At 36.1% G+C, this 15,770-nt stretch overlaps 1 protein-coding gene across 1 annotated transcript in view; it reads left to right on the top strand.

The window, feature by feature from the left end:
- Positions 1-15,465, top strand: part of LOC116248637 (uncharacterized) — a 32,520-nt gene extending 17,055 nt beyond the window's left edge. Inside the window, exon 3 of the mRNA XM_050075834.1 lies at positions 15,208-15,465. Within this exon, the coding sequence (XP_049931791.1) occupies positions 15,208-15,341 (134 nt within the window). The 3' untranslated portion in view covers positions 15,342-15,465. The remainder of the gene's footprint in view (positions 1-15,207) is intronic.
- The last annotated feature ends 305 nt before the right edge of the window (positions 15,466-15,770 follow it).

Genomic DNA, 15,770 nt, shown 5'->3' with positions numbered 1-15,770 from the left:
AGCTATCTTTCATTGTAGTCGACCCACGAGCAAGATGAACCAAGTAAAAGAGAATCGAAAACAGGCATTGACGCTCTGCTGGTATATCTCCCATGAAATACATCCAGAAAAACACCAAGAAAGGAATCTGACGCAGGATCCCTCAATTCTCCCATGAGATAATGAATAATATAACAAAATATCTACAAAGAACACAAAAATGCCATATGGATAAGAGAGCAAGAGATGACCGACCTTGTCTTCTGCAAATCGCTAAGATTGAAGCCCAACAAAATGGTGAACAAAGTAATAGAAGCGACGATGGCGTTGAAGCCCCTGCTGATATCTGCATGTGAGCCATGAGATGCTGGAGACACTCGACGCCCCTATGTCAGAGATTATCATCCCACTCCTTCCGATCCTCGCTACGGGATGAAACTGGCAGCGGCAGCCACCATCAGCCTCTGCACATACTCTGTCATTCCCAAATGACATCCCTTCTGCGCACACTCGGGGGGAGGGGAGAGAGAGAGAGAGAGAGAGACCGCAGGTCGGCGCACATTTGTTTAAATTGGTGAACGGCGTCCATTTGGCTTCCAACGGGTCTCCAGTCGTGCCATTCGCAGAACTTACTGCCACCACGACTGCACGTGCTTTGGTGGTTAAAATTTAACACTCTCCATTCATCGTCGTGTTAAATGAAGCCCGCAACGCACGTAGGTCGCCGGCCATCTCCGGCGACCACAATTGATGAGCTGGGCTTTAGGCACAACGCTGTGGTGATCAGTTTATTAATATTAGATCTCTCCATCTTTGTGTGCTGATTTGCAAAATAAATTAGAACTTGATCTCAGGTCTCAACTGGATTATGGGCTACGACTGTGACTTTTAGAAAGAAGAAACCTTCTGTGGTATCCTTTTAAGCCCAGCGACTACCTCCTTCATGTCCATTCTTACAATTGGAGACTCCCTTGAACATGACAGCCTTATCTCCATCATCATCACCAACAGCTCATTCCAAGCAGCTGGTCTTTCAGTTGCAGTACCGTTGCTTTCCTTCAGAAGAAGATGGCCATCAATGACGTCTTAGATTGGAACGGGAAGTGCTTCGACCCCCACTGCCTTCCTTTCTTTTTGTGTCTAAAGCATTCTAACATTAATGGATTAGATTTAAATGGGTATACTCTTCACCATATCCGTTTCTTTGAGAGATATTATCTCTGAATCTGAACTCAAGATCTGGTTTCACAATCCGAATTCGAATTTTGAACTGTATCTAGAAGATTTTCAAAAGGTAAGAGCATTGGATATGAGTAATTACTTAAAGCTAAATCTGATCTGAATCGATATCTGATTTGATACTTATATATATCAGAATCAGAATCCGAAACCAGTCTGATGTTATTTCTTAAATCCAAAGACGATCTGTTTCTTAATCAGAGATTAATTTTTTTTCCCATATCTGTTTTTTTTTTTTTGGAGAACGGTTTAATTGGACATGAAGAAGGAAAATGACATTTAAAGTCTATCCATCTTACCAAGTGAATGACGAGGCAGTTCCAATTCTTTTCTTACGTTACATGAAAAGGCACTTTATCCAGATAAAGTTAGAAAGAGAGAGAGAACATATAATTAAGTGACAAATTGTCAATGATTTTACAAAAATTGTCGAAAACAATAAAAGAATACAGAAAACGTACAAGGGAAAGGGAGGAAGGGGGTGGTGGGACTCAAAAGAGGAGTTTGAGTTGTGTCATGTGTGCACCCGCCAGTGCACGCAACAATTATATGCCAAAGAAAAAGAAAAAGGGGCATCTTTGAAATTATAGAACAAGAACTTACTTTTTGAGCCTTTTCACTTTTTTTCAAATATTTGTTTTATCAGTAAAACAAATTTCTTTTTTCTATTTAAAGGAACATATTCGTCATTAATCATACTGACCCACAAAATTTTGGTGCACTAAAATACCATATTTGGTGCAATGTGTTATTGCTTACAAGTATGAACTTGCATTCCACCTCGGCAGTCAGTAGCTAGTTCAATTCCCAAATGCCTCTTGCCCTACAAGATTGAAGAAGGCACTTACAACCCAAAGTTCGATAGTTCTGGCTAAAAATGAATCGAAACATGAATCTCTCTTATGAAAGTCTTCCTAGTAAGAGAATCAATAAAATTTTGCCAGGTAAAAGTTTTAAAGTCTATCTTAAGTAGTCCTCCTCCAAACGCGTCACTTCTCACAATGGAAAATTCTTTATATCATGCAAGCAAACACATATACGCACAAAGGATCCAAATGCATCACAACTTCTCACAATGAAAAATTATTTATATCATGCAAGCAAACACATGTACGCAGAAAGAATGGTAAGGCGATGAAGAATGTTAAGAAAGCGAGTTCAGGGATCTGTTAGAGCCACAGAGACAGGTAGCCTCCGCTTATTACGGGCCAAGTCAGCATTGGGATTGATAACCGCACATCCACCATCGTCTCGAATTCCTCCGTCTGAGGCATTGGTGCAAATGCCCGGGCTTCTTAAAAAAAAAAAAATCCAATGTAGGCTAGGCCCCGGGATGAACGCTTTTTGTAGGTTCTATGTCAAACTTTCTCCAGTATCTCAGCCCAACACAAATTTCCTATCTAAAATACGAGAATAATGCCCACTCAGGAACCACTGTCCTATAAAACACTATCCTAATAGAGCTCGCTTGTGACTTACCTCAGCACATACTACAACGCCTTTAATGCTGCCTGAAAGGTATATGCTTGTGCATCACGTCGGGTGGGATTGGCCTGATGTTCAATGAAATCGAGCTCTATGCATTCATAAATGTCTTCTTATCAGTTCGAGTCTGGCCCATTTAGTTATTGGGCAGAGTCCGACCGTCATGCTTCTGTCCGTCATGTAGCCGGTTCGATGTCAACTTTTATTTAAAACTAAAAGGTTTCCTTTTCTAATATCTTCAAAACCTTCTGCGACACATCACTAGTTTTTAAGAGACGTTTGGGGATGCACCGAAGACTTTTTGAAAAGAATCAACGTAATAAGGAAGCCCAATGTCGGCGTTATGGCGACAAAGATTTTAGAGGGAGAGAAAGAAAAAAAAAACAAAGTGGCGAGGTGGGGTTTAAATGTGTACATTGAACAGAATCAGGCCTCCAATACAGGACTCAGAGTTGGGCCAGCCTAGCCTAGCCTAGCTCAATACAGCAAGTTTTTTTTATCGGGTTGAACAATGTTCCACCCCAACACATACCATCACGAGGCATGTAGTTTCATTTTTTCTTTCTCTTCCCTTGATCATCTCCCCATGGTCATGTACGAGAGCTCTTGCAATTTCTTATTGAGAGACAACAGCCATGAGTAATTGAAGCCAAGTCTTGTTTATTTGATCAACTCAAATATATATATATATATATGTATATATATATATATATATACCTTCCATTGAATGTATGCCTTCGTTATATCTCTACAAATAGATAACGTGCATGTTATGGCCAGTTGCTTTTTTTATTGATAGATTGATGAACGATGAGGATGAGAGCTTGTGGTGGGATTTTTTTTTTCTTTTATATTGTTTTTTGAGGTTGGGGATTGTCCAAATCAGGAAAGCTAAGATTCGTTTTGACATCCTTCAAATCTTCATTCCCTTGATAAAATACCTATTGTTTGTCCTATGTGTAGTCTTAAAGGAGTGATCCACCTTTAAAAAAGTGTATTCCTAACAGGATTTAAGCACAAGTCCCTCTCTCTCTTACATAAAAATATTGAAGTTGAAAGTTTTCAAAATTACCTCCTAAATTTTAATTTCTATATAAAAAAAAGGGCTTAAAATATCTCGTTGTTAGATCATTTTTTCTTCCTTCTTTCTTCGCTCTTTCTCATTTTTTTCTCTTGGAATCTTTATATCTTTTTTATTATTCCCTTAAAATCTATCTTCACAAATTTTCCTTTCTCTATTCTTTATGTTTCTCTCTCTCTCTTAAAATCTTTTGCTATTCTACTAGTTTTTCGCTCTTTATTTATTTTCTTTCTCTTCAAAATCTTTATCTCTCTCTCCATCTCGCACACATTTTTCTCTTACGCTCCCTTGTTCTTTTGCTAGTTTTTTTTCTCTTAAAAATATTTTTCTCTCTCTCTCATTTTTCTCTTAAAATCTCTTGCTCTTCTACTAGTTTTTCAATTAAAATCTCTTTCTCTTCTTCTAGTTTTTGGTTTTATTTCTTTCCACTCACTTATAAATTTTTATTTCTCTCTCTCTTAATTTCCTCTTAAAACCTCTTGCTCTTTTTATTACTTTTTCACTATCTATATTGTCTCTCTCTTAAAATTCTTTATCTCACTCTCTCTAACTGTCTTGATAAAATTTTATCAAATACTTTCATTTAAAAAGAATTTCCTCCCTTCCCTTTATAAAGTTTTAACTTCTTTACCAGATACCCACATATGGGTCCATATTGAAGATAATGATTGGGTGAATATGAAATGCATATGGCAGTAAAAAGAAAGGAAAAATAAAAACTCTTTGGAGATTTTTTTTTTAAAAAAATGAAGTCTTTTTTTGGACGTAAAAAAAAAGAAAGGAAAAATATATTCAACTTTATTTTAGAAAAAGAGTTGACACGTGAGGCATCATTCACAAAGGGGCAAAGCTATCACACCAAAAGCTATCACACCAACGTTGCAGGGTTGGAGTTGCAGCGTATCTAACTAAAGAAGATGGAATGGTCCGTAAATCAGCGCCCCGCCCATATCGGCTGTATATTATTCTCAAGGGCGTAAAATCATTTAACTTATATGTCACAATGGTACGGACATGGGTAAGGAGGTACGAGTACAGGTATAGTATTTTTTAAAATCTTGGTACGGATACGGCGACTATTACATATAAATAATTTAAAACAATAATTATTATATATAATTAAACCATAAGTTGTAACAAAAATTTCAATAAAAAGAGACTCATAATGAATAAATTATCAATGTTTCATCTTGTTGTTATTAATGAGACGTCTTTATAAAAAAAAAAAAAAAAAAACAGATAAGTAATTTTTTTGACTTTTTTTAGTTATAATGTAGTTTGGATCTGGATCATTTGATCATTCTTGAAAGAAAGGAAGCTTTGTTTCTCTAGCTTGGACATCAACCAACATAAGAAAATTAGCTCAAGCGATCCTGACGTCCAGCTTTGTTCTCTATTTTATGCTGATATTCAAGGCTCACTTTGGAGAATGGGGTCGAAACTGCTGACTAGAATCCTGCATCTGAGAGAAAGAGAGAGAAACTCCATGCTTGTAGTTGTAGTATTGGAGATCATTGACCAACACGTTTACAACAGGAACAAACCCAACATAATGGCCATGGCTGCCAGCCGGCTATATATATATTAATATATATATATATATATGAAATATCTGCAGTACAAATTCTTAAGAGTGGAAAGACGTGGGTTCACTTGGTCTGATCTGAAGTCATGGAGCAGCGGTGGTGGAACTGAAGGACGACTGATCATCAGGGAGTGGGAAAGCTTGACATCTTCCTGTTGGTCGAGTGACCAGCATGTGCAGCCTGTGGATCGCATCCCTTGGGAAGAACAACACAACCAGTCTCATCAGGATTGTGGTGGCTATCAATTGCTGATCTCTGCTCAACGAGAGCAGTTGCAACCAGTGCCAGAACGAGGAAGAGGATGAGCGAACGGGAAAGGGAAGCCATTAACTTTGGTGATGGAGGGGCGCCGTGGCCAAAGTGCCTGCCTTAGCGGCTATTTATAGTGAAACGAAGCTGCAGGCTCAAGGGTTTGAGCTCAAACACCGGAACTCTGGAATCAGCAGCACTCGTACGATTTAGAAAAATTTACATGTAAGAACTTGAGTAAAAAATAATGATAAATGTAGAATGCCGGTACTTTTAATTATTGCTTTATGTACTTGTTTTTAAACTATTTCCTAACTTTACACAGTGTCGAAGCAAGCCCTGCACCCCAAAAGGAATGTGGTGTTAGGTGGTAAGAGGAATGTGGTGTTAGGTTTCTCTTTTAGAAGGTAGTCTCTGCTTACCTATAATTATTTCATAACTCAAATCACTTTATGAATCAAAGTGTAATCTTTAAGACAAGTTCATGAAACAAAGAAACTATTTTCATTTGCCAAACGACTCTTTTGGCTTGCATGAAGTTACTACCTCGTATTGATGATTGTATGCGACAAGAATCTGAACCACTTGTATATTGCCGACATGTGGCAGCAACATCAATCTTATCCCCATGATATTTGCCCACCAAGCTTACCTCATATGCATGAGTACTAATTAACTTTTAACAAAAAGAACAGCTCATGAGGGCACACTAATATGATAGGATCAGAGTATAATGGTCTTCAATCAATTAGACTGTTTATTTCTTCTTACTGATGACAAGGTTGGGGGAAGTAGCCAAAATCTACAATGCAATTGTTTTGAGATCCATAACTGTACGATCAACCATGCCTAAGATTGAGCATCAGGCTGGGCCTAGGCAACGTTTTAAGCCTAACAGGTTGGAAATATTCTGGGCCTAGGCAAGGGCGGAGCCATGATTTTTTTCAGGACGAGCCAAACAGTACAATCTCGGATCTAGTTATGACCAAACTGAACTCGAATCTAAAAAATACCAATTAAATTTTTTTAATTTTTTCAATGTATTTTTTTTTCAATTAGTTGGAGTGGGGCCATGGCCTAAGCGGCCCCACCCCTCCCTCTACCCCTAGGTAGAGGGAACCTGACCCGGCCCAACAAGGAGGAACAATTTGCAAAGAAAATGTCATTTGATGTAGGCCCCCCTCACTTTTTATAAACCATTTCTCATGGGGGTCCTTTGGAAAAACCATACGAGACTAAAGCTTTTAGTAAGGTTGTGTTGGTTTAACCTGTTTATAAAATTCAGAATTATATGAGATTATTAGGATTTTAGATCCATGAATTTAAGGTCAAGACTCCCCACCTCAATCCGACCTTAAATCCTTGGATCTCCCAAAGCACACCTTTTTATGCAATGTGAGGCCCTAGCTATATAAGGCCATCAAACCCAACCTAAAAAAAAAGCTTGAAAAACTATAGAAAGTGTGAAAAATAAAACCCCTTTTCTGAAAGGCATTTTAGTCATTATCCATCTCCTAGTGAAGATAACCCATGGGAATGCATTATAAAAGTTCCTGAAGTGTTCCTCCTTTTCAATATCTCTCTAGTTCAATTTTTTATAAAAATAATGTTATGAAAAATACAATAAAAAATAGAAAAGATTAAATTCACCAAATGTTGAATCTTGTTAGATAGCTAAGCTCTAAAAATCAATCATTACTAAAACCTCCATGAATCTTTTTGCACCATAAATAATTGGTAGTACTTATGTGGCAACTATTTTTTAGTGATAGATTCTTAATTTTTAACCATCCATTATATGTGGTTGTGTGTGTACATATTTGGTAGGCTGTCTTATCATGAAGATAGGACAACTCTTTCTCTTCCCAAGAGGCAAACCCCCTTTTGCCAAAAAAAACAAAAAAAGACTTTGCTTTTGATAGGAATAACTTTTATAGTGGAAACTTCTTATTAAGAGGCACTAATTGTAAAATTTTTAAAATTTTAATAGGCACCAGTATGTAAATGAGAAAATTTTTTCTAACATATCGATATAGAAATATGATTTTTTTTTTTTTGTAGTGGGCAATTGTTCATACCATACACACTTGTCTCATCCACTGCTCAGTCTCCTATGATTTTCTTTTCCATAAGGCAAGAAAGAGGCCAAGTTTTTTTTTTTTATGATTTATTACTTTGGATTTATTTTATATATATATATATGAGTGTGTGTGTGTATGTGTGAGCGTGTGTGATGAGATGAGGGGGAAAGAGAGGGACAAGAACAGGTCCAGTTAACCTCCACAATGACTTCCATAATTCTAATCTCAATATTTTTCAATATCATCAAGAAAGATAGCACCCTCTAAGTTTTGAACTGAGGATTTGATTATAACACACTACCCAAACCCAAGCGGTTGGGCTAGAGAGAGAGGGAGAGAGAAAGAGATGGAATGAGGGCAGGAGTGTAAAAAGAATAATGAAAATAGAAAGAAAAAGTTTGGTAGGCAGTCCTACCATGAAGATCAGATAACTTTTTTGTAGAAAAAAAAAGAGGACGACTAGGGGAACTGGCATTTGGACTTGCCCCACCATGTTTCTCTCTAGAGAAGAAGACGACCTTGTTACCTCGATGTCAATCAGGTGTGGAGTCAAAAATTTTTTCATAAGGAAGTCAACTTATAATTTTAAAAGCCAAATTATTATTTTTGAAAAAATTTATATAGAATAATTTTTTTAAATTTATATGTAATATTTTTTTTTTTTTTGTGGTGGGAGGAGAGGAGGAGCCTCTTGGCTCTGCCCATGATGCCAACGATGATAATATAGGAAATCATTACTGGTGACTTCTGCTTATATATATATATATATATAATGGTTTGTGGTGTGACAATAATTTATGGTAAGCTGTTTATGGTGCTGTTACATTTGGCTGTCAAGTGACGGATTGGCCACTTCAACCTGTTATCAGATTTCAAACTATTCTTTTAATAATGTAGTTGTTTGAATATGTAATTCAAATAAATAAACAATTAAATAAATAAAGTTACATCAAAACGGGGTTATGTATGTTTATTGACAGACGGTTTCACGACGTAAAAGATCAAATAAAAAATAATAATAATTTGTACTGGCCAATGCACATCATAAAGGTGAGCGCCGGCCAGGCCGTCGGGGCCAGGCTCTGTGGGCTTGCCCGGGTCGGCCCGGCTAGGCTGTTAACATTTAAAAAATGAATTTTTATTTTTAAATATAATAATATATATTATATTATTAAAAAAATATTTATGATATTAAAAATATTTTTTATTTATAAAAATATTTTTTATTTATAACCGGGCTGGGTCAAGCCCGGGGTATGGATTTTAAGTATCGGGCCTGGACTCGATTTCACGGGCCTGGTCTGATGTCCACCCTACATAAAAGTATCATGTGTTGATGTAGGGATGTCAGCCTATTGGAATAAAATGAGAAAATATTTTAACTTTTGGAATGTTTATATATTTGGATTCATATATGAATAAAAAAAAGCAATGATTGATTTAAATTAAAAAAAACAATGTTTGAATTGAATTCAAAATCAGATAACACAATTCTTATCCGATTTTTACATTTATTTTGGAATCTGAATCCAATTGAACCAACTTGGCCTATAAGAGAATTAGGTATATGATATTTATTTAAAAATAAAATTGATCTAATATTTGCGTTTGAGTCTCATCAGATATTTATGTATATTTGTACATAAATCTAAATTTGATCAAATGTCATTTCTTAAATCTAAAACTCATACGATCTTTTAATGATACATTAATTTTCTTCGTATTTGATTTTTTACATAATGGTTTGACATATCCAATCCAAATTAAATATAATAACATTCCTAATACCATTTTTGAGATATACATATATATATATATATATATATATATTTATTTATTTATTTATTTATTCAAATTCACCCTTAGTACTATTCACGATTTCATAACAAGAAACAGTCAAATCCAACTGATATGAAAATTACAGTCATCGCATTTCATTTGTCAATTTTTAAATACCATGACCAGTTCGCATTGAAGGGTCTCCCATTTCACCTTCTCCAGTAAAAGAAATGTCACACGGAAAGCAAGCTGGTTTAAATTAAGGTAGAAGTGAAAACCCAAAGCAATGTTACAATTTTTTCTCTGACACTTTTTTAAAATCATGGTGATAAAAAATGTGTGCATTTTTTAAATATGCATTAAAAATGCAAAAAATAAGTCAGTAAAAAAGGCAAAAAAAAAACATTGTTTTATTGAAAAAACATGACAAAATAAAAAATATTAGAAAAAAGCGAAAAAAATATTTTTTTCACGTTTTTCTTCACCAAAGACCCAAAAAATTGTTATCAAATTGGAATTCCACCATCTCCTTCTGCAATTCCTTTTGCAATTGGAATGAAGTTTCATGTCGTGGTAGTGCCTAAAGGGCAGTTGCTTACTTGCTTTAAACCTCACTGACGTCAACCAAATCTTCTTTTTATAAGTTCTTCATCTTTTTATTTATTTTAGTTGCCTCCCTCTTTTCAGAACATCCATCCTTGAAAAGAAACCATTTTGATATCTAAGCAAACCGTTCTAAAAAAAATGAATATGAAAAAAGATTTAATATCTGATCAAAAAGTTGGATTGAATTCAGATTTAAGAAATGACATTTGATGGGATTTGATGCGGCTCAGATATATCTAAACATCCGATCAAATTGAGATTCAAATAGGATTTAGTTTTAAATAAATGTTCTATATCTAACGCCCTTACATTTTGGAAATCGGTTAGATTCAGCTAAAAAATTCAGAACTGGATTCAGATACGAATGTAAAAAAATCAGATTTAGATTGTAAAACTAGATTTCAGATTTGGCTTCAAGTATACTTTTCTTTGTTCATATTTGAATATGAACTTGAATCTGAGTATATCAATATTTAAAAATCAATATAGTTATAAAGTATTCAAATACAATCCATTGACATCCCTAGTTAATCTCACAGACATTGCATCATGTGGCCACCTGTAATTTTTGTCAACACAACAAAAAAAACCAATTGAATGGAAGGAAGGATACTTGAGTTATTGGGAAAGAATCAATTGAAAGTATAAAAGTTTTTGTGATAAGAATGATATATTACAGTTTCATGAATCTGCTAAGGGTTGGAACAGATTCATCTAACATTACATTATTTTATTTTGTTTTATGAACCTACTTTAATTTTTGAGGTAGATGAATAAAAAAAACAAACTATTTCTATCGTCAAATGGCTTAGAAAGCAAACCGTAGAGACCAACTACAACTATGAAAAGATTTGATTTGATAACAGGTCGATTGGATACAACAATATTAAATATTAAGCCCTTAGTACAAAAAAACCAAACAGTTGTAAGTCCAAAAAGAAACAAAATTAACAAATAGCTGGCTTGAAAAAAAAACAAATATATGGAAAACAGGAGCTAAAATAATAATAAGTAAAAAAAAAAAAAAAAAGAGAATGAAAAAATCAACCATTCTCAAACCATTATGGCAAAGTTATATTGAAATACTGGATCGAAAGAAGCCCCATCCATCCCATCTATTCGTTTGGGCATTTATTATTATTTATTTATTTTCTATTTAATTGTTTTTTTAATTCATTTTTGCCAACTTATAACTAATATTTATTTAATATGCAACCCGAGCTTGGCCACTTTTTAAATATGTTTGCAACGGCCTGGCCGTTGAACACGTCGATGAATGAAGACATGGTTAAATTTGAACCACCAAAGCACGTGGAGGCGGTAAGTTCTGCGAATGGCACGACTATAGAGCCGTTGGAAGCCAAATGGAGGCCATTGACCAATTTGATCAAATGTGCGCCGACCTACGGTCTCTCTCTCTCCACCCCTCCTCCCCCAGTGTGCGCAGAAGGAATGTGACAGAGGCTAATGGCGGACGCTGCTGCGAGTTTCATCGGGTAGCGAGGATCGGAAGGAGCGGGACGATAATCTCGCGGACATAGGGCGTCGGGTGTCTCGAGCGTCTCATGGCTCATATGCAGATACCAGCAGGGCTTCAACGCCATCGATGCTTCTATTACTTTGTTCACCATTTTGGTGGGCTTCAATCTTGAAGCGATTTGATCCTCGATTTTCTTTTAAGACAAGGTCGGTCATCTCTTGCTCTCTCATCCATATGGCAGTGTTGCGTTCTTTGTAGATATTTTGTTATATTGTTCATAATCTCATGGGATAATTGAGGGATCTTGAGTCAGATTCCTTTCTTGGTGTTTCTGGATGTATTTTATGGGAGATATACCAGCAGGGCGTCAATGCCTATCCTCGATTCTCTTTTAAGACAAGGTCGGTCATCTCTTGCTCTCTCATCCATATGGCAGTGTTGCGTTCTTTGTAGATATTTTGTTACATTATTCATAATCTCATGGGAGAATTGAGGGATCTTGAGTCAGATTCCTTTCTTGGTGTTTCTGGATGTATTTTATGGGAGATATACCAGCAGGGCGTCAATGCCTATCCTCGATTCTCTTTTAAGACAAGGTCGGTCATCTCTTGCTCTCTCATCCATATGGCAGTGTTGCGTTCTTTGTAGATATTTTGTTACATTATTCATAATCTCATGGGAGAATTGAGGGATCTTGAGTCAGATTCCTTTCTTGGTGTTTCTGGATGTATTTTATGGGAGATATACCAGCAGAGCGTCAATGCCTATCCTCGATTCTCTTTTAAGACAAGGTCGGTCATCTCTTGCTCTCTCATCCATATGGCAGTGTTGTGTTCTTTGTAGATATTTTGTTACATTATTCATAATCTCATGGGAGAATTGAGGGATCTTGAGTCAGATTCCTTTCTTGGTGTTTCTGGATGTATTGTATGGGAGATATACCAGCAGAGCGTCAATGCCTATCCTCGATTCTCTTTTACTTGGTTCATCTTGCTCGTGGGTCGACTACAATAGAAGATAGCTTCTGCCACGATCATTCCCATGGAAAGGTCTGTGGTGGATAAAATGGTAAAAGTTATTCCTCTTCTAGCTGAATACTTGTGTAAGATAATAAGAGGAGGCAAATATTTTCAAGGGAGAGAGAGAGGGATCGGCGTCTGTGATGCGGTGAATGTAACTCGCCTTTCTGTTGCTTCCCTCCTTCTGCAGCATTCCAACATGACGAGGTTCTTGAATATGAGAAGGAGTACGAGAGAGCCAGGACTCCTTTCCTCCACTTGATTCCCTCATCTATTGATGAAGCAGAGAGCAAACAGAGGCACCCACCCTGCCCACTCGAACGCGATCTTATCCTAGACCACGAGATCGGAAGGAATGTCGTTTTCTCACTTGTAAAGTTCTTCTCATCCAGCCTCAAGAATGCCGGTGGATTTATTCATGGGGAAAACATTAAGGAATGGTTAAAGAGAGAGAGTTCCTCCACTTGACGATTTATGTTGGATAGGGAGAAGCAGAAAAAGGGTCAATGTTGCCGATGGGGGTGCAAGGACTCTCTCTCTTGTTCAGAAAACCCTAGCTTCCTTAATAAGCAGTGTCACCTTTTTTTTTTTTTTTTTCCTTCATGACTTTGTACTTTCTGTTTGCTGTTTGATTTTGGTCTTCATGTTTTTTTGGAAATTAGAGAACATGATATCCATGCTGTCCTGCATATGTTCTTTTCTGAAGCTCCTGATGTTGTTAGTGGTAGTGGACACGAATCATGTTGAGCATGAAAGTGTATGCATTTAGGATAGAGAAATTGTATTTGAACTTTTTCAAGGGAAGTTCGCATAGTGATCAGATGGCACACAAAATCTTCTTACCCTGCACATAAAGAATGATTGCATCAATATCAATTTGCAAATACAAATCTGACAGATATATACAAAGGTCATACAATCAAGTGTACAATTTGTTTTTAACAGCTAAAAGCCTGAAATGCAGTTGTCACACTTTCATATCAACCGCAAATTCTGTCTATCGAGAAAAGATGAAGAACTGGAAGGACAAAAATTGATAAACAAAAGTTCACAGGCATATAGTTGTTAGCATTCCCTGTGGCCCATCTGCTTTGGCTGTCAAGGAAGCAGCAGGGGGACTTGCTTGTCATGCAGCTTATTAGTTCAGTTTTTCATCATTAGACAAGCTAGAAATGAAGGGATGATTATGTCACCAAAAGATGGGTGACCATTTCATATCTGCTTGTTATAGGCCATGAAATGAAATACAGTGGTAATGTAGAATAGGTAATGGTCTAAAGTATTTAGGCTGTGGGGAAGCAAGGTGAAGTTTTTTAACCTGATTGCACTTTACAGCCTCTCACAGTGCTCTGCTCTATGAGTTTCTTTAGAGAGAGTGCTGCTAAACGTTTGCTAGTGTTAAAAATCATATGATTTTGACAAGTTACATAAACTAAAATATAGATCATATATATCTTATTTAAGCAATGATGAGGCTCCTCTATTTTCTTCTTGCTTTATCTGTTACATTTCTGCCGATATGATAATGTTAGTACATTAACTCGCAAATCAGGAGCATGGTTGACTTTATGCCTTAAGTTATATTAAAGGGAATGGATATTAGAGACTTTGCTTTGTGCATCAGTTGACTGTATATAATTTTTGAAGTCTTGAAAAGAAAATATGAAAAGTAATTGTTAGTCCTTGAAATAAGGCTCAACCAGAAGCTCCATGAGGACCAAGAAAGGCTCATCGCTGCATTTTTGTGTTGCTCAAGTGTCTAGTTTAGGTGCCATATATCATGGCCCAAAAAAGAAATATACCATTTTTGCCACTAGCCATGGTTGTACATCCCTGAATCTTAAGAACGAATATTCCTTGGAGATTTTTCAGAATTCCAAAAATATGCTGCTATATTAGAAAACAAGATGCAAGTCAAGCAGATTTTTTTTTGTGTTTACATGATAAAAGATGCTTTCTATACTCCATTGTTTTAGAGTCCACAAAATTTGATCTTAGATCACTTATATTTCAAAATCCAAATATCAGACCCTCCCTCAGCTGGTCGTTGCAAGCCCATTTGACAATGGAAAATGCTGAAGTGAGGATCCAGTGTTTAAATAGTATTATCAATGCAGGCAGTCATGATGATATACATTCATAACTAAACCAAAATTTGAGTATGTTATCCTACTGGGATGTAATAAAAATCAGGCATTTATATATATAATGTATGCTAACTGTATGACATATCTTGTTTATTGGTGTGATCTACACAGAGGAGTGGTGCTTCGTACTTTGCAAGGAACATTGACACTTTCAAGTTTCAAGAGATATGACATTAGAAATTTGCCAAGCATCAGGTATGGTTCACTTTTCAGAAAACACAGCTATCATTCAAAGAGGTGATTAATTATATGTTAAGGAGAAAAGGACATTAAAGTAATGCAATTGGATTCAATATCTAAAAGGGCAGCAGCTTTGGTAATGAAGGCAGTATGGAATTCTATATCGATGAATCATTTCCAAGCTCGTGCAACAATCCTTTGGTCGTTAAAGCTATAGGCATGTGGATCTTGATACTAGTTTAATCTTTTAGTTGATTTTCTCTGGATGGTATTGATGCTTTTTCTTTTCTTTTTAGGTTGGTTCTTAGTCCCTGAATCGGGCTCAATTCAGCTCCATAATTACTCTGAGATTACTGTTTTCACCAAATTTTTATGTGAATCAATCTCAGCTCCATTTGAACCAGAGGATGATTTGCCTTTGTTATGGTGATCAGTTTCCTTTTTGTCTATGTTTGATCTACTTTCAAGTAAGCAAATTTTTATTCTTTTGTGGAGGTTTGTGTGATGATTCCTTCTCTATCCATCTTTTGCAGCCTTAAGGCCTTAACTTGAATACAATGGCTTGCCACATGCTAAAATTTTTTTATCATCTCAGGGGCGAGCCTATAAGGTGAAAATTTATTTTCTCCAGGAGTTTCAGGTATCTTACCATTCATGAAAAGGTCGAACTCATTGTGAACAAGTTTGTACATGCCAAAGTGTAAGTATGAAAGAATATAGAAATTTGATGTTACGGACGTAGTGTAGCTTGTTCGTTTGGTTCAAGAAAGACGTTTAAATTCTTAATACATAGATGCAGTTCATAGTCTTTTAACTCTACTAATGTATTTGAGCATGTAGGACTATTATAAAATTTCAG

The sequence above is a fragment of the Nymphaea colorata genome, chromosome 2 (genome assembly GCF_008831285.2).
Source record: "Nymphaea colorata isolate Beijing-Zhang1983 chromosome 2, ASM883128v2, whole genome shotgun sequence".
NCBI lineage: Eukaryota > Viridiplantae > Streptophyta > Magnoliopsida > Nymphaeales > Nymphaeaceae > Nymphaea > Nymphaea colorata.
This window is presented reverse-complemented; position numbering and strand designations above follow the sequence as displayed.